The sequence below is a fragment of the Myxine glutinosa genome, chromosome 5 (genome assembly GCF_964187855.1).
Source record: "Myxine glutinosa chromosome 5, kmMyxGlut1.1, whole genome shotgun sequence".
Taxonomy (NCBI): Eukaryota; Metazoa; Chordata; class Myxini; order Myxiniformes; family Myxinidae; genus Myxine; species Myxine glutinosa.
In genome coordinates, this window is record NC_136265.1 from 108,523,871 (window position 1) to 108,549,462 (window position 25,592).

The 25,592-nt window shown below is 45.8% G+C and overlaps 1 protein-coding gene across 1 annotated transcript in view; it reads right to left on the bottom strand.

Annotated features, from left to right (window-relative positions):
• The window catches only part of LOC137427257 (uncharacterized), a gene marked incomplete at its 3' end in the record, with an annotated part of 346,903 nt that overhangs the window by 32,701 nt on the left and 288,610 nt on the right, over positions 1–25,592 (bottom strand). Inside the window, 9 exon segments of the mRNA XM_078778504.1 lie at positions 5,803–5,988; positions 6,102–6,152; positions 7,482–7,580; positions 7,743–7,823; positions 11,462–11,588; positions 12,083–12,222; positions 19,433–19,522; positions 19,688–19,786; positions 24,181–24,324. Of these exon segments, the coding sequence (XP_078634630.1) occupies positions 5,803–5,988; positions 6,102–6,152; positions 7,482–7,580; positions 7,743–7,823; positions 11,462–11,588; positions 12,083–12,222; positions 19,433–19,522; positions 19,688–19,786; positions 24,181–24,324 (1,017 nt within the window).

The following is a 25,592-nucleotide window of genomic DNA, read 5'->3' on the forward strand; positions in this document are numbered from 1 at the left end:
TAATGAAAAATAGCCCCTTAAAACAAGTGATTAAAATCACTTATGATCACCAGGTCCTATTCAACTCATGAGAAGGTCATCTGAAAAATAATATTTGACGAAAACGTCCTTCAAAACCACCCTCACAAAATAAAAAAACAACTTTTACACATCCCAAGGAAGCCCTGATGCAACATCCGATAGGATGGTGGTGGTCTCGTAACATCTATAATCTCTACTTATCTAGGTTCCTCCTGATAACTCCATCTTTACTCTTTCCTTATTCTGGTTCCTCCTGATGACTCCATCTATACTCTATACTTATCCAGGTTCCTCCTTATGACTCCATCTTTACTCTTTCCTTATCCTGGTTCCTCCTGATGACTCCATCTTTTCTCTTTACTTATCCAGGTTCCTCCTTATGACTCCATCTATACTCTATACGTATCCAGGTTCCTCCTTATGACTCCATCTTTTCTCTTTACTTATCCAGGTTCCTCCTGATGACTCCATCTTTTCTCTTTACTTATCCAGGTTCCTCCTTATGACTCCATCTATACTCTATACTTATCCAGGTTCCTCCTTATGACTCCATCTTTACTCTTTCCTTATCCTGGTTCCTCCTGATGACTCCATCTTTTCTCTTTACTTATCCAGGTTCCTCCTTATGACTCCATCTATACTCTATACTTATCCAGGTTCCTCCTTATGACTCCATCTTTACTCTTTCCTTATCCTGGTTCCTCCTGATGACTCCATCTTTTCTCTTTACTTATCCAGGTCCTCCGGATGACTCCATCTTTTCTCTTTACTTATACAGGTTCCTCCTGATGACTCCATCTTTGCTCTTTATTTATCCTGGTTCCTCCTGATGACTCCATCTGTACTCTTTACTTATCCAGGTTCCTCCTGACGACTCCATCTGTACTCTTCACTTATCCAGGTTCCTCCTGATGACTCCATTTAAACTCTTAACTTATCCAGGTTTCTCCAGATGACTCCATCTTTGCTCTTTACTTGTCCAGGTTCCTCCTGATGACTCCATCTTTGCTTTACTTATCCTGGTTCCTCCTGATGACTCCATCTTTGCTCTTTACCTATCCTGGTTCCTCCTGATGACTCCATCTTTGCTCTTTACTTATGCAGCTTCTTCCTGATGACTCCATCTTTTCTCTTTGCTTATCCTGGTTCCTCCTGATGACTCCATCTTTGCTCTTTACTTATCCAGGTTCCTCCTGATGACTCCATCTTTGCTCTTTACTTATCCAGGTTCCCCCTGATGACTCCATCTATTCTCTTTACCTATCCAGGTTCCAACAGATGATGCCATCTATACTATTTACTTATCCAGGTTCCTCCTGATGACTCCATCTTTACTCTTTACTTGTCCAGGTTCCTCTTAATGACTCCATCTTTGCTCTTTACTTATCCTGCTTCCTCCTGATAATAATAATAATAATAATGATAATGCATTTATTTTATATAGCGCTTTTCAGGAAGCCCAAAGACGCTTTGACAGAGTGCAAAACATAACGCATAGCAAAACATAAAGACAATTGCAAAAAAAGAAGAATCAATAGGGAAATATTCAAAGCACAAAGGAGGGAGAAGGAGAGGAGATAGTCAGGGGTTAGATGCTGTGGGTTAAATGTTGAATGCAGTGTTGAACAGGTGGGTCTTGAGTGATGTTTTGAATGTGGTGAGTGAGGAGGAGTCTCTGATGGTGTGAGGTAGCGAGTTCCAGAGGGTGGGAGCAGCGATGGAGAAGGCCCTGTCCCCCCAGGATCTAAATTTGGTCCGGATGGGGGGGGGTCAGGAGGTTGGTACCAGCAGAGCGGAGGTTGCGGGTGGGAGTGTGTCTGGAGAGGAGGTCAGCCAGGTAGGATGGGGCCAGGTTATGGAGGGCTTTGTAGGTCAAGAGGAGGATTTTGTACTGGATTCTCTGGGAGATGGGGAGCCAGTGAAGCTTGTAAAGGACGGGGGTGATGTGGTCACGGGTCCGGGAATGGGTGAGTAGACGGGCAGCGGAGTTCTGAATGTATTGGAGTTTATTGGTGATTGTTGAGGGTGAACCATAAAGGAGGCTATTGCAGTAGTCCAGACGGGAAGTGATGAAGGCGTGGATGAGGGTTTCTGCAGCCACAGAGGAGAGGGATGGACGGAGACGGGCGATGTTTTTCAGGTGGAAGAAGGCTGTCTTTGTGATCTGTTTAGTGTATTTGTCGAAGGAGAGGGTTTGGTCAAAGATGATGCCAAGATTCCGGATGTGAGGGGAGGTGGACACTGGGAAACCGTCGATGTTGAGGGCAAAGTTATGGGTGGACTTGGTGAGCGTTTTTGGGCCAATGATGATTATTTCAGATTTATCACAGTTAAGTTTGAGGAAGTTGATTTGAAGCCAGGATTTTATTTCAGTGATGCAGTTTGTCAGGATAGAGTGGGTGGCGGTGGAGATGGACTTGGTGGAGATGAAAAGCTGGATGTCATCGGCGAAGCAGTGGAATTGGAGACCATGACGGCGGATTAAGTGACCGAGGGGGGACAGGTAAAGGATAAAGAGGAGGGGGCCAAGAACTGAACCTTGGGGGACACCTTGGGGGAGGGGAGCAGTGGGGGATTTGCAGTTATTGATGGAGATGAACTGACGTCTGTCAGAGAGGTATGATTTAATCCAAGAGAGGCCAGTGCCGGTAATGTTAAAGGTGGTTTCAAGTCGGGTGAGGAGGATGGTGTGATCGATGGTGTCAAAGGCAGCGCTGAGGTCGAGGAGGATGAGAATGTTGAGGTTGCCAGCATCAGAGGAGAGGAGAAGGTCGTTGGTGATTTTGAGGAGAGCAGTTTCAGTACTGTGGTTGGACCGGAATCCGGATTGGAATGTTTCATACAGGTTATTGGCAGAGAGGTGATGCTTGAGTTGAGTGGCTACAGCGCGTTCCAAAACCTTTGACAGAAAGGGTAGGTTGGAGATGGGTCTGAAGTTATTTAGGGTGTCAGGGTTTAGTCCAGGTTTTTTCAGAATGGGGGTAACAGCAGCAATTTTGAGGGATGGTGGGACGATGCCTGTAGACAGGGAGGAGTTTATTGTTGCAATGATAAGTGGAGAAAGAGCAGGAAGGGAGGCCTTGACAAAGCTGGAGGGGATGGGGTCAAGAGTGCAGGTGGCAGTTTTCATTCCGATGAGGAGTTCAGAGAGGTCAGTAGGGGAGACTGGGGAGAATTGAGACAGGGGATGGCAGGATAAGGGGGGGCAGGTGGTTTGAGGGGGAGCGGGTGCGGCGGTGGTCAAGCTGTTGTAGATGTTTTCAATTTTGCGTTGGAAGAATGAAAGGAAGGAGATGCAGTTGTCTATTGTGAATGACTGGGTGGTGGTGTTCAGGGGGCTGAGGAGTTTGTTTATTGTAGAGAAGAGTGCTTTTGGGTTTCCGGAGCCAGAGTGAATAATTTGAGAGTAGTAGGCGGAGCGGGCGCGGGAGAGGGCATCTTTATAGTGTTGTATGTGGTCCTTGTAGGCCTGGGAGTGAACTGTGAGACCTGTTTTATTGCGGAGTCTTTCAAGTTGGCGAGCACGAGTTTTCATTAGGCGGAGCTCAGGGGTAAACCAGGGAGCAGAATGGGTGAAAGAAACTGTTTTGGTTTTTATAGGCGCAATTTGGTCAAGGCAGGAAGAGAGAGTGTGGTTGTAGTAGTCAGTGAGGTCAGAAGGGGTGTGGAGGTCAACGAAGGGAGAAGTGGACATTTTTTCAGAGAGGGTCGATGAGAATGAGGCAGGTGAAAAAGCGTTTAGCTTACGGAAGTTGATAGTGCGATAATGCCTTGGTGCTGGGGTGGGGATGTTGATGGTCAGAGTGATGGCTAGGTGGTCAGAGAGAGTGAGGTCGGAGCCAGAGAGATGGTGCAAAATTAGTCCAGTAGAGCAGACAAGGTCCAAAATGTGACCACGGTTATGGGTAGGAAAGTTGACATGTTGAGTGAGGTTAAAGCAGGTGAGTAAATCAGTGAAGTCAGTGGTTAGCGTGGAGTCAGTGGAGTCCATGTGGATATTGAAATCACCAAGGAGGAGGATTGAGGGGGAGAGGGAACATAGCTGGGTCAGAAAGTAGGAGAAGTCAGACAGGAATGATGGGTGTGGTTTGGGAGGGCGGTAGACAACAGCCATGACTGACTGTGTGTGACCAGAGAGTTTAAAAGCCAGGTGTTCAAATGATGGAGCAGATGAGATGGAGATGAGGTTGGTCTTGATGTCTTGTCGGTGAATAACGGCAATTCCACCACCTCGGCCCTCCGAGCGTGGTTTATTGATGTAAGAATATCCATTGGGTGTGGTGAGGTTGAGCGTGTAGTAGTCCAGTGGTTGTTGCCAGGTCTCAGTGAGACAGAGAAAGTCCAGTTTATTTTCCAGGATGTAGTCGTTCAGGATGAGGCATTTGTTGTTGAGGGACCGGGTATTGAACAGGGTGAGCTTGATGTTGTTTTGTACGGCGGGTATGAATCCAGGTGATTTGGCCAGGGTTCGCAGACAGGAGGTGCGATTTTGTGCGTTGTTGTGACCAGGTGTGTTGGGACGATGAGTGGGAGTGCGCTGAGCCGACCAGAGGATGGGGATGGAGTGACCTGATTGTAAATAAACAAACTTACGACCGGAGCCACGGTGAATGTACCTGGGTCGACGCAGGAGTCCATTCGATCTGATTGCAGAGATGCATGATGGGGTGGAGCGGGTTTTAAGCAGGAGAAGCCTTGCGGCAGAGTACCGCAGAGCCATGCCAGCAGGAGCGAAGGCAAAGCGAGCACGCGGCCAAGGGTGAGGAGGCGAAACAATCGACACAACCAACGGGAGTGGGCCCGAGGAAACAGCGATGGAGCCGAGCAGGTGAAGCCCGGAGCAGCAGAGCAGAGCCGGGACCGCGCAGAGGAAGACTCAATGGCCATAAATCCGCCACGACCACCAGGAAAGCAAGACACGGACAATGGTCCAGTCAGAGAAGCGGCGAGCAAACGACGCCAGCGTCCTCTCACGACCGGACCGGAAAACGGAAGTGATGACTCCATCTTTGCTCTTTACTGATCCTGCTTACTCCTGATGACTCCATGTTTGCTCTTTACTTATACAGGTTCCTCCTGATGACTCCATCAAAACTCTTTACTTATCCACGTTCCTCCTGATGACTCCATCTTTGCTCTTTACTTATACAGGTTCCTCCTTATGACTCCATCTTTACTCTTTACCTATCCAGGTTCCTCCAGATGACGCCTTCTAAACTCTTTACTTATCCAGGTTCCTCCTGATGGCTCCATTTTTGCTCTTTACTTATACAGGTTCCTCCTGATGACTCCAGCTAAACTCTTTACTTATCCACGTTCCTCCTGATGACTCCATTTTTGCTCTTTACTTATACAGGTTCCTCTTGATGACTCCATCTAAACTCTTTACTTATCCACGTTCCTCCTGATGACTCCATCTTTTCTCTTTACTTATCCAGGTTACTTCTCATGACTCAATGCAGTATTCGGTGTTCGCTTTGATTTGTAGTGGATATGAATGTAATGTGTACTCTATTATGAGGCAAAAGTGTGGAAATAAAAAGGTAGAATGTAACCAAACGTCCTGAGTTTTGCATTAATCTTTAAGCTCCTAAGTAAATTAAGTTTTTTGTTTTTTTTACATTTGTGACTGCGAATTATGCAATAAGTAAGTTTCGATAATATTCCACAAGTTTTTATAGATTACCTCAGTAAAATGAAATTTGATCTGACCACTCTTGCTCCATGATTAGCTCTTGCCTGTTCCGAGCAGTTTGAAACCCAAGACAGTCCCGTATGTACCTTGAGCTCCCTGGAAGCCTGGAGGGCCAATGTTGCCCTTGATACCAGGTCGTGCTGCTCCAGGTTCTCCTTGAGGACCAGGTGGACCGGAAGAGCCGGGGAAGCCAGAACTTCCTCCGTCTCCCTTCATGCCTGGTGATCCCGGTAACCCTGGGATGCCTGGCTGTCCGGAATCTCCTTTGGCACCTGTTGCAGTGAGGAAAGCGAGTTGAGACTGAATGCATCGACCAAAATGAAACAACCATCACATGAAATAATGTAAAGCAAGGAGAAAAACTAACGAATGGAAAAATGAATACCTGGATATCCCGATGTTCCAGGAGGGCCTGGCCTAGCAGTTCCAGGAATACCTGAGCACATAATGGAACATGTTACCATGGCGACATAGTAATGAGACAGCTCTTTGTTATGGTTAGCAGGTCCTAATACATGCTGCCGTGATATTTCAACATGGTGGTTGGTGATAAGTCAGTGACAATTATTATGGGGTCTTTAAGGGTCTTTGTGGTCTTTGGGGAATTTGTGCCTTTTGGGGTATTTTGGGTAATCTGGGTCTTTAAGGCTCATTTGGGTAATTTGGGTCATCTGGGTATTTAAGGGTCTTCAGGATATTTTGGGTCATCAGGATCTTTATGGTCTTTTGGATCTTTGGGGTAGTTTGGGTCTTTGGGATATTTAAGGGTCTTTTGGGTATTTTGGGTCTTTAAGGGTCTTGGTGGTCTTTTGGTCTTCAAAGAGGTCACAGATAAAAGGTGGGATACAAAGAGGTCACAGCAGTCTAAAGGGTTGAAAGTATATACAACAGTATGTAATTAATAGAGAGATGTAATTAATAGACAGGATGCAACCAACATTCAAGCAGTACGCAATTAGCAGATATATAGTTTCACGGCTTCACACCCCCTCACTGCCTCACTGACCGTGTTTTTCGGTTTCATATATATGAAGAAGAAGAAGAAGACGTTTCGGTCACAAATATACGTACATGCATAACCATGTACGTATGATCCATTATAATAAGATATGAAGGGGTAATCATGGCATAAGGTGATACAAGAAATCTTGTACAAGAAATCAGTCCGTGGGTTACATTTTCGATGGATACAAAGGGATGTGGACAATATGGATGGGATTGGCCACGTAACATCCCCTCAGGAAAAACAGAGTGTACTACGATGAAGCGCACTATCCTTGAACGTTGCCAAAAGGCAGTTTGAATCCCAATATACAAATGCAAATGGGATTATACAAATGGAATCCAATACAAGACACTTCAGAATGTGCCAATGCAGTCACTTGATTGTTAGTTTGTCGGTTATTGGCCCCAAGGATATAATTGGGAATATCGTCCCAAAGGATTCCACTGTGCTTCCTATTATTTGGAGGTTGCTGCTGTCTGTAGCCATTCAGGAAGAATATCAGGAGGAAAAAAAATGGAATTTGGACGTGCTACCAGAACACGATGGCCTGCTCTTTATGAAGGTGTTGCCGAAACTTTCACATCCCCAACCAAGACTTTGTGGCCGACCTAACATCCTGGTAAAAAGGACAGAGGATTATTTGAATGACACAGCACCCTCCCTGCATATCACCAGGATGGAAGTTTGTAGTCACATCTTACTCAGTCGATAACTTAACCCAGACGTGACAATTCAAAGCAAACTACGCATGTTACCTACCAGCATCCCCCTTGGGTCCAGGTCCACCTGGGATGCCGTCCCGTCCTGGCTGACCTTTCATTCCTTGAAAACCAGGCCCTCCTGGAGGTCCTATGCTTCCTGTGTAAAACAACAAATGCAACAAACTTCCAATGAATACAAAGTTCAGGTAAACAATGTTTAGATAAGCAACTTTTTATAAAGTAACGAAAATATTTTAAAATAATGTCTGACAACACCAAATCTAATTTCTGATAATGGATTTTTAAAATAGGTTCTTACCAGGTGGTCCTGATGAACCAGGACGTCCAGAACTTCCAGGGTAGCCATCTTGCCCCTTTGGACCTGGACCTCCGGGACTTCCTATGAGACAGTACAACAATTGCACGGCTTCCAGGTTCAGATCATATCCGAATACAAGTCACATCATAAATCAAACAGAGACAAGCGTTACGCCTAGGTCCCCCGTCGGTGAAGTGATGTGAGTTGACAAAGTGGAAGACGCAAGGCGGCCATCTTGGATTTTGACGTGGCGACCCAATTTTCAATAGCTTTCTTCCTTATGCCGAGATACACCCACACACCAGATTAGAAGTTGGTACTTCGCTTATTTTTCAAGATATTCTGCTCACAAGGTTCAGACATACATGGCGGCGGCCATCTTGGATTTTGACGGGGCGACCCAATTTTCAATAGCGTTCTTCCTTATGCGTAGATACACCCACACACCAGATTAGAAGTTAGTAGTTCGTTTATTTTTCAAGATATTTCACTCACAAGGTTCAGACATATATATGGTGGCCATCTTGGCTTTTGACGTGGCGATCCCATTTTCAATAGCGTTCTTCCTTATGCCGAGATACACCCACACACCAGATTAGAAGTTGGTACTTCGCTTATTTTTCAAGATATTCCGCTCACAAGGTTCAGACATACATGGCGGCGGCCATCTTGGATTTTGACGGGGCGACCCAATTTTCAATGGCGTTCTTCCTTATGCATAGATACACCCACACACCAGATTAGACATGAGTAGTTCATTTATATTTCACGATATTTCGCTCACAAGGTTCAGACATACATGGTGGTGGCCATCTTGGATTTTGACGTGGCGACCCAATTTTCAATCGCGTTCTTCCTTATGCATAGATACACCCACACACCAGATTAGACATGAGTAGTTCATTTATATTTCACGATATTTCGCTCACAAGGTTCAGACATACATGGTGGTGGCCATCTTGGATTTTGACGTGGCGACCCAATTTTCAATCGCGTTCTTCCTTATGCGTAGATACACCCACACACCAGATTAGACATGAGTAGTTCGTTTATATTTCACGATATTTCGCTCACAAGGTTCAGACATACATGGTGGTGGCCATCTTGGCTTTTGACGTGGCGACCCAATTTTCAATAGCTTTTATCCTTATGCCTAGATACACCCACACACCAGATTAGAAGTTGGTACTTCACATATGTTTCAAGATATTTCGCTCATAAGGTTCAGGCATGTATATGGTGGTGTCCATCTTGAATTTTGACGTGGTGACCCAATTTTCAATAGCCTTTTTCCTTATGCCTAGATACACCCACACACCAGATTAAATGTGAGTAGTTCGTTTATATTTCACGATATTTGGCTCACAAGGTTCAGACATACATGGTGGTGGCCATCTTGGCTTTTGACGTGGCGAGCCAATTTTCAATAGCTTTCTTCCTTATGCCGAGATACACCCACACACCAGATTAGAAGTTGGTACTTCACTTATTTTTCAAGATATTTCGCTCATAAGGTTCAGGCATGTATATGGTGGCGGCCATCTTGAATTTTGACGTGGCGACCCAATTTTCAAAAGCTTTCTTCCTTATGCCTAGATACAACCACACACCAGATTAGAAGTTGGTACTTCACTTATTTTTCAAGATATTTCGCTCATAAGGTTCAAACATATATATGGTGGCGGCCATCTTGGATTTTGACGTGGCGACCCAATTTTCAATAGCGTTCTTCCTTATGCCGAGATACACCCACACACCAGATTAGAAGTTGGTACTTCGCTTTTTTTCAAGATATTCTGCTCACAAGGTTCAGACATACATGGCGTCAGACGTACAGACTTGGCATTTAATATGGAATATTTTTTTTTTCTTGACTTGGGTTTCCTTTCTGAACTCAGAATATCAATCTGGTGAGTTTATTTTACGCTTCGGTGATTTCTTTGTTAAAAGAACCATGTCACTGATTGTCTGTCACAGCAAGAAGTCAATAACAGGATTGTATCACAGGTGGCGTGACAAAATGTACGGACAGGTACATTTGACGATTGGCTTCACAATCGGGTATATAAGGGATGTTGCATTCTGCATTAGTGGAAAACAACTGCTGCACGTCTACAAAAGTTATTGCCGCTTCCTCTGGAGATGGTCCGTCAACTCGACAATGCTGTTTGTCATGGAGTGGTGTCTTTACGAAATTCCGGCATGAAACAGTGTGCTATTGCTCGGCAGTATGGCATCACTCAAGGTCAGGTGTCAAAGATCCCGAAACGAAATGCTCAGAGGGGTGTCCCTCCTCCAATATCGAGGCCAGGACGTCCCCGCAGAACCACAAGGAGGGATGATCGCCAGCTGCACCGGTTAGTCCGCAATGGCCGTACCAAGTCAGCTAATCGGCTTAGGGCTGAGTGGCAGCAACTGACAAATGTGCCTGTATCCAGAAGGCTAGTCAACCAATGACTGGTTCAAGCAGGCTATCGTGCCAGGCCTCCCCTGAGAAAGCCACGCCTGACAAGACAACACCGCCAGCACTGATTGCAGTGGGCCAGAGAGCACCGTCAATGGCAGCCAGGCCACTGGAATCACGTGATCTTCAGTGACGAGTCTTGATTTCTGGTCTATCGTCAAGATGGCCATGTGTGAGTGCACAGCAAGTGCATGAAGCCTACAACGAAGATTGTATAGTGCCAAGAGTCCAAGCTGGAGGTGGTGGGGTGACCGTTTGGGCTGCTTTTCATGCAGGGGGCAAAACTGACCTGGTTGTTCTGAATGGAAACCTGAACCAGTTCAAGTACAGGGCCATTCAGGAAGAAACATTGCTTCCATTTGCTCGTGTAGCCTTTCGAGGAAACTTTGTCTTCCAAGATGACAATGCATGGCCTCATCGTGCTCGCATGATCCAACACTTTCTTGCTGTCCGTGGTGTAGAGCATATGGAGTGGCCTGCCATGTCCCCGGATATGAATCCGATAGAGAAATTGTGGGCAGAATTAATGTGTCAAATCGACCACTTGGACCAGCAGCCGACCTCTGTGCGTGAATTGCAGCAGGCTATTGTCACTGCATGGCAAGCGATTCCTGTCCAAACCTTGGCAAATCTCGTGAACAGCATGCCTCAACGTGTACGTGCTCTCCTGAATGCTCGTGGGGGTTACACGACGTACTGAACTGTAATTTTACTGTCCGTAATCCCAGTTGTAATTTAACTTTTGTTTTTGTTAAAAAAAATTTTGGCTAATGTGCAAAATAAAGAAATACTTCTGGAAAACGTGCAGAAGTTTAACACAGTACTGTCCGTGAATTGAGTTCAATATCAGTTTGCATCACTTTCAAGGATCAATTTATTTGCTTCGAAATGTCAAATGTGGTTTTTGTTTCTTTTAAAGGTCACATTAACAAAATCTCGAATAATTTCAACATAATTCCAATGAACTTTTGGTTCTAAGTCAACTTGAAAAGTAAATTCACCCCCACAAAAAAATATTCCATATTAAATGCCAAGTCTGTACATGGCGGCGGCCATCTTGGATTTTGACGTGGGTTGCACCCACACACCAAATTCGAATACGGTCCTTTGCTTACGCACGCACATATGCACGTATGCACGCACGCACGTACGCACGGACGGAGGGGAAAACCATAGTCCCCCTTTCGCTCCGCGGTGCGACGGGGGACAAAAATGCATGTGTGACCAAGCTATGAAACATGTGAGTATTTGTCACCTGGACGGCCAGGATGTCCAGGGTCGCCTTTGGATGCTAGGCCTCCTGGAAGGCCAGGCCGACCAGGTTCACCAGCACGGCCCTTTGCTCCAGGCGATCCTGGAAAAGCAGATGATCCAGTATCTCCCTGAATGTGAAAATGGGAAGAAAGTTGTGATAAATTGTAATGAAAGAAAATATTTCTGAGATTATGCGGAGATGAAATGCAGTTCAAGTTAAATTACATTGATGGTTACACGAGTGGCCCAGGGGTGTGGATAATGGACTGGCATCCCAAAGGATCGACCGAAGGAAATCGTATTAAGAATTAAGGATTTCGATTCTAAGCTTTGGGAAACTGTGATAATCTACAGAGAGTTATCGGATTGTCAATAAAGACCCAGCTGGCTCACTAATGATGTCCAAGGAGAGGGTAATCTACCTCACCACCTGGTATGGCCAAAAGTGATACCTTTGTGTTTGACTCTGAAATACTCCCAAGAAACCTTTGATGGAAACCAAGGATATTTTGACTTTGAAAAGGCAATGCTGCCCACATTCCCTTTTTGTAAAAAGGTAAAATATACCAAACTTCAAAATGAAAGACCAGGAAGCACACATAGATCAGTGCAAGAGTCTCACCTTTGATCCAGGAAAACCTGGAGGTCCCACACCTGGAAGTCCAGAGATGCCTTTATCTCCTTTTCCACCAGGAAACCCAGAACCCCCAGGAGAGCCTGGTAGACCACCAGGACCAGGGTCACCTTTGCCACCTGGATATCCTGTGATGAGAACAAGTAAAGTCAAGTGTGAGAAAATGCTTTGAAACATGTTACATATACATGTGCAATTATACATATACATGCACATATACGTACATATATATATATGTATCCATATATATATAATTATATTTATATATATTGTTGCGGATATCCCGAAACCCGTCCACGTTACAAAAAGGGGGATTAAACCCCTTTTCCCCCTTGGGTCTTCTTGGCCACGAGGCCGGATCGCCACTTCCGCAGCAAGCGTGAAAAAGGGTATCGGGTCGACGCCGCTCGTACCTTTGACCCACGCTGCCACGAAAACGGGGACCGGACCTCGCACAAGCCACGCTTTTTTTTTCTTCTTTTTTTTGTATACAAGATCGAGGCTCGTGAAAGAGCTAACATTAATCCCACAAAAAGAAAAACCGACACACAAAACACAAAAAACAAGGGGAGCGGCAGACAAGATGGGGAGAGAGGGGGAAGGACACAAACACAACATTTGAGAGCAGGGACATCGGGAGGACTTGGGGGGAGGTGGGAGAGGAATAAAACATATGAACACTGCAAGGACTCTGGGGTGAATTACCGGGGGTAGAAACGATCAAGGTTTTCGATGGGGGAAGATAAGAGATGGTGGTGAACAGCTGTTTTAAAGACCTGGAGGGAGGAGTGGGATTGAAGGGAGTGGGGGAGTTTGTTCCAGAGGCGGGAGAAAAGGGGAATGAAAGAGTGAAGGTGAGCAGAGAGCCTAGACTTTGGCAGTTTAACCATAAGAGGGTTGCAGGCAGATCTTGTGCGGCCTGAAGGAATATTGGGGGGACAGAGCACAGAGAGAGCTGGGGGAGCAAGGCCGGAGAGGAGTCGGTAGAAGACAGAAAGACCACCAACCTGCCTGCGGTGAGTGAGTGAAAGGCCCTCGGAGTTGACTACATCGCAGGAGATTCCAATGATTCTGAAAGCTTTGGCCTCAACAGCGTGAAGCCGAGCAAGGTGTGAGGCAGGAGCACCAGCCCAGAGGAGGGAACAGTATTCCATTGAGCTGCGGATGAAAGCCTTGTATGTGGTGAGGAGCTCAGGTGTGCCAAGGAAGGACTTCGCACGACGGAGGATGCTCAGTCGGCGACTGGCTTTGGAGGCCAGCTTGGAAATGTGGTTTTCCCAAGAAAGATCATGGCAGATAGTGAGACCCAAAAGCTTGAGCGACAGAACTTCTTGGAGAGGATTGTTGAGAAAGTAGATGGGAGGGTTGTCCAGTCGGTCCTTTCGGAGAGACATTGTAAGAGTGTGAGATTTGTCAGGATTGAAAGACATGTTCCACTTGTTTGACCAGTCTGTGATTTTGTCCAGGTCTGCAGAGAGTGAGGAGGCTGCAGACTGCCGATCTGAGGGATGAGGAATGGAGCGGCAGATAGTGGAGTCATCAGCAAAGAGATAGAGAGGATTTTCCAGAGAGTCGGAGAGGTCATTGATGAAGACCAGAAATAGCACAGGGCCCAGAACACTACCTTGGGGAACTCCAGCCAGAACAGGAAGGGAAGATGAGAGAAATCCATTCAGGGCCACACGTTGCCTACGACCAGAGAGGAAATCTGCAAGCCATGAGTGGAGATTTCCCTGAATACCATAGGAGGTGAGTTTGGTGAGCAGAGCTGGGTGCCAGACCGTATCGAAGGCACGTGATATGTCAAGTGAGACAGCTCTGATTTCCTGTTTGGCATTGAGGACCTCCATCCATTGTTGAGACAGCAGAAGCAACATGTCCAGAGTAGAATGACCTGGTCTGAATCCAAATTGATGATCAGAGATCAAGCCATTGGAGAAGAGGAAGGATTTGATATCTGAAGCAATGATGGATTCCATGACTTTGCTGATAATTGGGAGCAGGCTGATTGGTCTGTAGTTGCAAGGATCTGTTTTTGCACCTTTTTTGTGTAAAGCGGTAATGTTTGCTGATTTCCAAGATGCTGGCAGATGACCTTGAGCAAAAGAGAGGGTGAAAAGAACAGAGAGAGGGTGAGATAGAGCGGCAGAGCAGGATTTTAGGACCCGAGGGCTGATGCCATCTGGTCCAGTTGCAGAATCAGAGTCGAGGTTTGATAAAAACTTCTCCACCTTGTCAGGAGAGAAGGACACAGAGTCCAGGAGCAGTTGGGTTCGACTGGGAAAGGTGGGAACAGAGAGAGATGGGTTTGGGACACAAGATTTTGAGGCAAACACAGAGTTGAGGCATTCGGCTTTGTCACGTGCGGTGTCAACTGTGTAGCCATTTGAGGTAAGGGAGGGGATGGAGGGGGAACAAACACCAGAAACGGATTTGACCAGACGCCACCAGGATTTGGAGGAAGGAGACAGGTTTGAGAGTTCAACCTTGAGTGTGGAGAGATAGTGCTTCCTGGCACTCCTGAGGGTAGAAACACACTTGTTTCGAGCTTGGTGGAAGGAACTGAGATTGCCTTCAGTTGGATTTTCCTTCCAAGAAGCAAAGGCAAGTTGTTTCCGGGCAACTGCCTCACCAGAAGATTCAGTGTACCATGGACGGGAGGAAGGGTAAGACAACTGAAGACGAGATGGGATAAATCTGTGCATGAGAGAGAGCAGTTTGCTTTGGAAGAATTCCCAGGAAGAATTGATGTCAGAGGCATTAGAGATGGGAGACCAGTCCAGTTGATTGATGGCTGCTTGCAGACCGTGCCAGTCGGCCTGAGTGAAATGCCAGACTCGTCGGCGCTGAGGAGGCTCTCTGAGAATGGCCACGCAAATCGATTACGCCGAGCGGTGTGCGTATCACGTGACTCGTGCCGTTACTTTTATGGAATACGATTCGAGCGGTTTTATTCGTACCATGCGAGGCCAATTAATGGAAGGGACGGGATCGGTCAAATCAGAGGAATAACACAATTTATTATTTATGTAACACGTGTCACGAGTTCCTGAATGTAAAGGTTGATGCACGTGTCACAAGTTACTGAATGTAAAGGTTGACGCAAGTGTCACGAGTTACTGAATGTAAAGGTTGACGCACGTGTCACGAGTTACTGAATGTAAAGGTTGACGCACGTGTCACGAGTTACTGAATGTGAAGGTTGACGCACGGGCCACGAGTTACTGAATGTGAAGGTTGACGCATGGGCCACGAGTTACTGAATGTAAAGGTTGACGCACGTGTCACAAGTTACTGAATGTGAAAGTTGACGCACGTGTCACGAGTTACTGAATGTAAAGGTTGACGCACGTGTCACGAGTTACTGAATGTGAAGGTTGACCCACGTGTCACGAGTTACTGAATGGAAAGGTTGACGCACGTGTCACGAGTTACTGAATGGAAAGGTTGACGCACGTGTCACAAGTTACTGAATGGAAAGGTTGACGCACGTGTCACGAGTTACTGAATGGAAAGGTTGACGCACATGTCACGAGTTACTGAATGGAAAGGTTGACGCACGTGTCACAAGTTACTGAATGGGAAGGTTGACGCACGTGTCACGAGTTACTGAATGGAAAGGTTGACGCACGTGTCACAAGTTACTGAATGGAAAGGTTGACGCACGTGTCACGAGTTACTGAATGGAAAGGTTGACGCACGTGTCACGAGTTACTGAATGGAAAGGTTGATGCACGTGTCACGAGTTACTGAATGGAAAGGTTGACGCACGTGTCACGAGTTACTGAATGTAAAGGTTGATGCACGTGTCACGAGTTACTGAATGGAAAGGTTGACGCACGTGTCACGAGTTACTGAATGTGAAGGTTGACGCATGTGTCACGAGTTACTGAATGTAAAGGTTGACGCACGTGTCACGAGTTACTGAATGTGAAGATTGATGCACGTGTCACGAGTTACTGAATGTGAAGATTGATGCACGTGTCACGAGTTACTGAATGTAAAGGTTGACGCACGTGTCACGAGTTACTGAATGTAAAGGTTGACGCACGTGTCACGAGTTACTGAATGTGAAGTTTGACGCACATGTCACGAGTTACTGAATGTGAAGGTTGACGCACGTGTCACGAGTTACTGAATGGCAAGGTTGACGCACGTGTCACGAGTTACTGAATGTAAAGGTTGACGCACGTGCCACGAGTTACTGAATGTAAAGTTTGACGCACGTGTCACGATTTACTGAATGTGAAGGTTGACGCACGTGTCACGAGCTACTGAATGGAAAGGTTGACGCAAGTATCACGAGTTACTGAATGGAAAGGTTGACGCACGTGTCACGAGTTACTGAATGGAAAGGTTGATGCACGTGTCACGAGTTACTGAATGGAAAGGTTGACGCACGTGTCACGAGTTACTGAATGGAAAGGTTGACGCACGTGTCACGAGTTACTGAATGGAAAGGTTGATGCACGTGTCACGAGTTACTGAATGGAAAGGTTGACGCACGTGTCACGAGTTACTGAATGTAAAGGTTGATGCAGGTGTCACGAGTTACTGAATGGAAAGGTTGACGCAAGTGTCACGAGTTACTAAATGTGAAGGTTGACGCACGTGTCACGAGTTACTGAATGTAAAGGTTGACGCACGTGTCACGAGTTACTGAATGTGAAGATTGACGCACATGTCACGAGTTACTGAATGTGAAGATTGACGCACGTGTCACGAGTTACTGAATGTAAAGGTTGACGCACGTGGCACGAGTTACTGAATGTAAAGGTTGACGCACGTGTCACGAGTTACTGAATGTGAAGTTTGACGCACGTGTCACGAGTTACTGAATGTGAAGGTTGACGCACGTGTCACGAGTTACTGAATGGAAAGGTTGACGCACGTGTCACGAGTTACTGAATGTAAAGGTTGACGCACGTGCCACGAGTTACTGAATGTAAAGGTTGACGCACGTGTCACGGGTTACTGAATGGAAAGGTTGACGCACGTGTCACGAGTTACTGAATGGAAAGGTTGACACACGTGTCACGAGTTACTGAATGTAAAGGTTGAGGCACGTGCCACGAGTTACTGAATGTAAAGGTTGATGCACGTGTCACGAGTTACTGAATGGAAAGGTTGATGCACGTGTCACGAGTTACTGAATGGAAAGGTTGACACATGTGTCATGAGTTACTGAATGGAAAGGTTGACGCACGTGTCACGAGTTACTGAATGTAAAGGTTGACGCACGTGTCACGAGTTACTGAATGTAAAGGTTGATGCACGTGTCACGAGTTACTGAATGTAAAGTTTGACGCATGTGTCACGAGTTACTGAATGGAAACGTTGATGCACGTGTCACGAGTTACTGAATGGAAAGGTTGACACACGTGTCACGAGTTACTGAATGGAAACGTTGACGCACGTGTCACGAGTTACTGAATGGAATGGTTGACGCACGTGTCACGAGTTACTGAATGTGAAGGTTGACGCACGTGCCACGAGTTACTGAATGTAAAGGTTGACGCACGTGTCACGAATTACTGAATGTAAAGGTTGACGCACGTGTCACGATTTACTGAATGTGAAGGTTGACGCACGTGTCACGAGTTACTGAATGGAAAGGTTGACGCATGTGTCACGAGTTACTGAATGTAAAGGTTGACGCACGTGTCACGAGTTACTGAATGTGAAGGGTGACGCACGTGTCACGAGTTACTGAATGTAAAGGTTGACGCATGTGTCACGAGTTACTGAATGGAAAGGTTGACGCATGTGTCACGAGTTACTGAATGTAAAGGTTGATGCACGTGTCATGAGTTACTGAATGTGAAGGGTGACGCACATTCTCCAACAAAGAAATTGAATGTTCGATCATTTTGCTCAATAAATAAATGAAAACGTCGATTTTTTCCGAGTTATTTGTTTGATCAGGTTCTCTTCATCTATTATTAGGACTTAGATGAATGTCTGATCAGATTTTACGTCTGGGTGACAGATGTGTGTGATGAACATCAGGCTGGGTGACAGGTGTGTGTGACGAACATCAAGCTGGGTGACAGGTGTGTGTGATGAACATCAAGCTGGGTGACAGGTGTGTGTGATGAACATCAGGCTGGGTGACAGGTGTGTGTGAGGAACATCAGGCTGGGTGACAGGTGTGTGTGACGAACATCAATCTGGGTGACAGGTGTGTGTGATGAATATCAAGCTGGGTGACAGGTGTGTGTGATGAATATCAAGCTGGGTGACAGGTGTGTGTGATGAACATCAGGCTGGGTGACAGGTGTGTGTGAGGAACATCAGGCTGGGTGACAGGTGTGTGTGTGATGAATATCAAGCTGGGTGACATGTGTGTGACGAACATCCGGCTGGGTGACAGGTGTGTGTGAGGAACATCAGGTTGGGTGACAGGTGTGTGTGAGGAACATCAGGCTGGGTGACAGGTGTGTGTGAGGAACATCAGGCTGGGTGACAGGTGTGTGTGAGGAACATCAGGCTGGGTGACAGGTGTGTGTGTGATGAATATCAAGCTGGGTGACAGGTGTGTATGATGAATATCAAGCTGGGTGACAGGTGTGTGTGATGAACATCAGGCTGGGTGACAGATGTGTGTGACGAACATCCGGCTGGGTGACAGGTGTGTGTGTGATGAATATCAAGCTGGGTGACAGGTGTGTGTGTTGAACATCAGGCTGGGTGACATGTGTATGACGAACATCCGGCTGGGTGACACGTGTGTGTGTAATGAATATCAAGCTGGGTGACAGATGTGTGTGACGAACATCAAGGTGGGTGACAGGTGTGTGTGATGAATATCAGGCTGGGTGACAGGTGTGTGTGAGGCACATCGGCCTGGGTGACAAGTGTGTGATGAACATCAAGCTGGGGTGACAGGTGTGTGCTGTCACAAAGGACTTGTCCATATCGTCATTCCTTTTCAAAACAGTCCACACCATTTGTTTGAATCCCGATCCGGCTATAAATTGTCCACCTTGTTTCAGGTGTTGGGTATCAATGTGTGTGCCATCCCTTGGACGGACATTCAACCTAGCGTTCCGACCGCCATCATTGTAGATGGTGGAAGTCGAAGATCCCACGGTGTACTTTGTGAAGAGTGGGCGAGTTAACACCGGAACCCTTAGCAAGTTACACCTTCCTGCTGTAATTTACAGGGGGCACCGCATCAGAGGCTCAGGTACGCCCCTCCAGCAAATTATCTTACCCACAGACATGTGCTGCATATTAAAGAAGAAGAAAACCATAATTTCACTAGAATTTTGCATGTTGTCCCCATGTGTTCCCCCTTGCTCGAGATCATGTTGTGGTATTCGCATGCAGCCTCACCTGGAACACCAGGGTCCCCCATACTTCCTTTTGGTCCATGTGGGCCCTGGCTGGCAGGACCTCCCGAGTATCCCCGATCACCTTTAATTCCTGAGAACAAAGAGAAACAGCAATACAGATGCAAGTTATTCAAACGAAGCAAGTTTTTGTACAGCCATAAAAAAAACTCACCATTTGATTATGATATTGATCAGAAGGTATACCTGGAATAGTATCGTTTTCTCTCCAGATAATTGGGAACAAACATCAACGTACCTGGTAGGCCTGGTGCACCAGGCATGCCGTCTTGTCCCGGGTTGCCTGATGCGCCAGGAGATCCAGGGAAGCCTTTAGGCCCAGGCATTCCACCGAGGCCTGTGCAACAGACATCCATGAATAAGGATTTCACCTGGAGATGCACGATGCAGATTGGCTACATTTATGGCTCTTAAAATGTGTCAAATTTCAGTTTGGAAAAAAGAAGAAGAAGATAACCTGAGCTGCTAATGTGGTTGGTGGGTCAGGTAAACTAGTTTTATTAAAAAAAACTTCAGATTTAGATATTTGTTTTCCACAACCTCACATCAAAATACTGGTATTCAGGTTTAAAATTTAAAGCTTTAAAATTATTGGACTCTCCCACGATGAGGCCGAAGCAGAAGGCTTGTCGCTCTCACATCGCAGGTGTGTCGGTGCAGATTTGTCTGGGTTTTTTTTCACTGCATCTTCTCCAAGATTTCTCTCTCTGCTCTCTCTGTACTCTGACTCTCCCCAGCAACTCCAGGATGCACATGTTCTTCCAGTAACTCTGTCCAAGTAAAACTTCTAAAATCCAGCTGACTGTACACCTCTACCTATATCTATTGAACCGCTTACTAGAGGTTATTATTCCCCATTCTTCGTCTGTGACTTCAAGTTTCCAGAGCCCATTGTTCTCCATTCTTCCTCCATGCCTTCAAGTTTCCAGAGGCCATTGTTCTCCATTATTCCTCCATGACTTCAAGTTTCCAGAGGCCATTGTTCCCCATTCTTCCTCGACGACTTCAAGTTTCCGGAGGCCATTGTGCCCCATTATTCCTCCATGACTTCAAGTTCCCATAGGCCATTGTTCCCCATTATTCCTCCATGACCAAGTTTCTGGAGGCCATTGTTCTCCATTCTTCCTCAATGACTTCAAGTTCCCAGAGGCCATTGTTCCCCATTCTTCCTCCATGACTTCAAGTTTCCAGAGGCCATTGTTCCCCATTCTTCCTCGATGACTTCAAGTTTCCAGAGGCCATTGTTCCCCATTCTTCCTCCATGACTTCAAGTTTCCAGAGGCCATTGTTCTCCATTATTCCTCGATGACTTCAAGTTTCCGGAGGCCATTGTTCTCCATTATTCCTCCATGACTTCAAGTTTCCAGAGGCCATTGTTCCCCATTCTTCCTCCATAACTTCAAGTTTCCGGAGGCCATTGTTCTCCATTCTTCCTCAATGACTTCAAGTTTCCAGAGGCCATTGTTCTCCATTCTTCCTCAATGACTTCAAGTTCCCAGAGGCCATTGTTCTCCATGCTTCCTCCATGACTTCAAGTTTCCAGAGGCCATTGTTCTCCATTATTCCTCCATAACTTAGTTCTCCATTCTTCCTCAATGACCAAGTTCCCAGAGGCCATTGTTCTCCATTCTTCCTCCATGACGTCAAGTTTCCAGAGGCCATTGTTCTCCATTATTCCTCCACGACTTCAAGTTTCCGGAGGCCATTATGCCCCATTATTCCTCCATGACTTCAAGTTCCCAGAGGCCATTGTTCCCCATTCTTCCTCCATGACTTCAAGTTCCCAGAGGCCATTGTTCTCCATTCTTCCTCCATGACTTCAAGTTTCCAGAGGCCATTGTTCTCCATTATTCCTCCATGACTTCAAGTTTCCAGAGGCCATTGTGCCCCATTATTCCTCCATGACTTCAAGTTCCCAGAGGCCATTGTTCCCCATTCTTCCTCCATGACTTCAAGTTTCCGGAGGCCATTGTTCCCCCATTCTTCCTCGATGACCTCAAGTTTCCGGTGGCCATTGTTCCCAATTCTTCATCCATGAGTTCAAGTTCCCAGAGGCCATTGTTCCCCATTCTTCATCCAGGACTTCAAGCTTGCAGAGCCAATTGGTCCCCATTCTTCTTCCAGGACTTCAAGCAAGGAGTGCACTGCTGCTAACCCGTTCCCCCATTCTGACCCTTGATCTTTATCCTAATTTATATTAATCCCATGAACCGTTCCTAACCCAACCCTATTACTTTTTCATTTCAGTGTTTCCTTCCTCCTCTCTCTCCTTTATTTTCCTGTTCATTCATTCCCTTGCTCATTGAACCCAATTGTTGCCCTGCCACTGTCAGTTCAACCTCACCATGCCACTGTCAGTTCAACCTCGCTCTTCCATCACCAATAGAGACGATTGTTATGCAAGTTACATTTGATCTACGGAAGTGCTGCTTTCCGACAGGACAGAGCAGAGATAAAGCATTCATCTTTGAGGAGTCTCATCTTCTGGACTTGATTTCTGGCCCAACCATAAATAGTCGGACTAGTACATTACAGCCAGGGTGTTGCATCATTGAGTCTGCCATCCCTTGGGTGGCTCAACCGGGGGGCACAGCTGCTAATATAAACTGATGGACGTTAATGACCTCACGGTGCCTTCCGTCGATGAATAGGCGAGATATACCTGGCATCCTGGCCAAATAACATACTCCTGCTCTAGTGCTGCGGGAGAATTATCAACCAAACAATGATTCTACAGTGTTTTCTGATCAGGTGGATAGTAGGTGCATCATCGCTGGCATCATGACTGAATTTCTTTGTTTTAAATTCATTTCGCGTGATATGGAAAGTGTAACTCTTACGGAGGCAATGTTAGACCACCTCTTGTCATGGCTCCTTACAAACCAAGCAATGGTAAATTCATTTGGTGTCGTTCTTATGTACTGTAATATTTATTTATAAATAAAGGGATCTAGTTATATATATATATATATATATATATATATATATATATATATATATATATATATATATATATATATATATATATATATATATATATATGTGAATGAATGAATGAATGAAATACATTATAATGTGATTTAGTAAATTTTATAAATATAAACGTTTATATTTATAAATATCGAATGAATAATTTCAAATGAATTATTTTGAAGGACATCGATATGAAGCTCTTAGACTCTGAGTGGCGCCGAATTGTCGGACTTTGAGACCTAATGTGGATGTCTTGATTGATCTGATTCACATCAACACAATGCTTTACATTCCTGAAACTGTGTGTTATGTTTGTACATGTTCTGTGACTCCTCCGGAGGTCGAACTGCTTCACTCTGCTCTTTGTTTTCCAATCTGCATATCTTTACTTCCGTTTTATCAAGCAACTCCCTGCCCTCGGCTTCGGACAGCTATGCAAATATCCCTTCCACCTGTTTAGGATCTCCAAGGAATATAAGGACTGATTCGCCAGTAGAGCGAGCTATGATGTCGGGCAGGCATCATGGTCGTCTCTCCTATCATAATGCGCACATGGATAATAGTTTTGAGCTGTAAATAGGTGTTTTTAATAAAGCGATTCAATGGACCTTTGAGCCGGTGGTCTATGGGGGTAAGACCCATGATTACCTTCCACAGTGCTCAGGGGCACTGCATCCCCAACACGCCTCAATGATGATGCAACTCGTGGACCAAACGGAATTCTGGGCCAATGTGCATTAGCTTCCGACTATGTATAGCTATGGCTGCATCCAACATGTTATCTTGATCCATAGGTGACATCACCTGGTGGCCGGATGACTTTCTCACAAACTGTTCCAACTGGGCCGACATGTTAGGGAACCAGATAGTGACCGAGGGTGTAAATATTCTGCAGGGATAAATAAGTGTTGCACATTTTTCAACTGATGAAGTCAATCATTTCCTGAAATTTGTCACAGACTTCCAGTACAGTTGCCTGACGACGCCACAATGAAAAACCATGTCTCAATACTAGCTCCCACTGAGCAACTAATTGTGGGAAAAAAACGAATTGAAAACCAAGAAACATTGATGGAGTGAAGGACACATCGCGGAGGTCTCGTACAAGCGAGATAGTTTCCGAAATGTTCTAAAACTCACAGATAACAAATGAAAATGGTTGCAGTTTAACAAAGGGCTGAAGATTCATGTTTCATGGCAGATATTTCATGACTATTTTTACATTTCATGGCAGATAGCTTGCTGAAAAAAAAAACAACCAATGTTAAAGTCCATGCAGGCCACAGTGAGAGCTTTGTGGCTCTGGATCACATGACTCAGATGATTTAGTTGCAATCCCAGGTGACAACACTAGGGGCCCCAGGGTGTCCGCATGGCCACTGTTACCAGTGACTTGACGTCCGGTTGGATTGAACGACTGACAAATATGAATGAAAAAAAGAAAGATGTCCATGTGCCGAGTCGTCCATGGTCTGACTCCATGGAGGCGTACGTGGGTTTGAGGACACTGGGAATGCGTCAGTCACGGTATAGTCACGGCAAAGTACACCAAGGTGGACAATGTGATAAGATCACAACTGCACACTTTGGCAATAGATCTTCAGTATCATACCAGCATAAGTTACTTGGCCAAAACCATGCTGCCAATCTTGAAGGTTTTATCCTATAAACGTCACCATATTAGGGGAACAACATGAGAACCATTTGTATGTCACACCTTTATCACATTACTGGTTCAATGTACTCATTTCATCTCACCTGGCTGACCCTTCGAGCCTTTCTCCCCCTTTATTTGTGATCCGTCCACTTGACCAGGTGGGCCCTGGATTCCACCATCTCCTTTGTTTCCCTTTGAACCCGGACCGCCTGGAAATCCGGGAGATCCAGGAAGCCCTTGGTCTCCTATCAGAAGGGGAAAAATAAACTGGTTCAATGAGGGTTAATGATAAGAATTCTTTCAGAAAGAAAAATAATAATAACAAGCCTTTACGCCTAGGTCCCCCGTCGGTGAAGTGATGTGAGTTGACAAAGTGGAAGACGCAAGGCGGCCATCTTGGATTTTCACGTGGCGACCCAATTTTCAATAGCGTTCTCCCTTATGCGTAGATACACCCACACAGCAGATTAGAAGTTAGTAGTTCGTTTATTTTTCAAGATATTCCGCTCACAAGGTTCAGACATACATGGCGGTGGCCATCTTGGATTTTGACGTGGGTTGCACCCACACGCCAAATTAAAATTCGGTCCTTCGCTTACGCACGCACGCACGCACGCCCACACGCACGCATGGATGGACGGACGCACGCATGCACGGACACACACACGGACAGAGGGGAAAACCATAGTCCCCCTTTCGCTCCGCGGTGCGACGGGGGACAAGAAACTAAAGCAAGCATGTTGGAGGAAAAACACGTTTAAAAGAAAGAAGAATGCCAACAAGGCAAAACCACCTAGGATGTCATATTTGGATCCAACATCTGACCAGATCCAGGGTGTCATATTTGGATCCAACATCCCGACCAGATCCAGAATGTCATATTTGGATCCATCATCGTGACCAGATCCAGGGTGTCATATTTGGATCCAACATCCAGATCCAGGACGTCATATTTGGATCCAACATCCTGACCAGATCCAGGGTGTCATATTTGGATAACATCCCGACCAGATCCAGGGTATCATATTTGGATCCAACATCCCGACCAGATCCAGGACGTCATATTTGGATCCAACATCCTGACCAGATCCAGGGTGTCATATTTGGATAACATCCCGACTAGATCCAGGGTGTCATATTTGGATCCAACATCCCGACCAGATCCAGAATGTCATATTTGGATCCAACATCGTGACCAGATCCAGGATGTCATATTTGGATCCAACATCATGACCAGATCCAGGATGTCATATTTTGATCCAACATCCTGACCAGATCCAGGGTGTCATATTTGGATCCAACATCATGACCAGATCCAGGATGTCATATTTGGATCCAACATCCTGACCAGATCCAGGGTGTCATATTTGGATCCAACATCCAGATCCAGGATGTCATATTTGGATCCAACATCCCGACTAGATCCAGGATGTCATATTTGGATCCAACATCCCAACAAGATCCAGGATGTCATATTTGGATCCAAAATCCCGACAAGATCCAGGATTGTCGT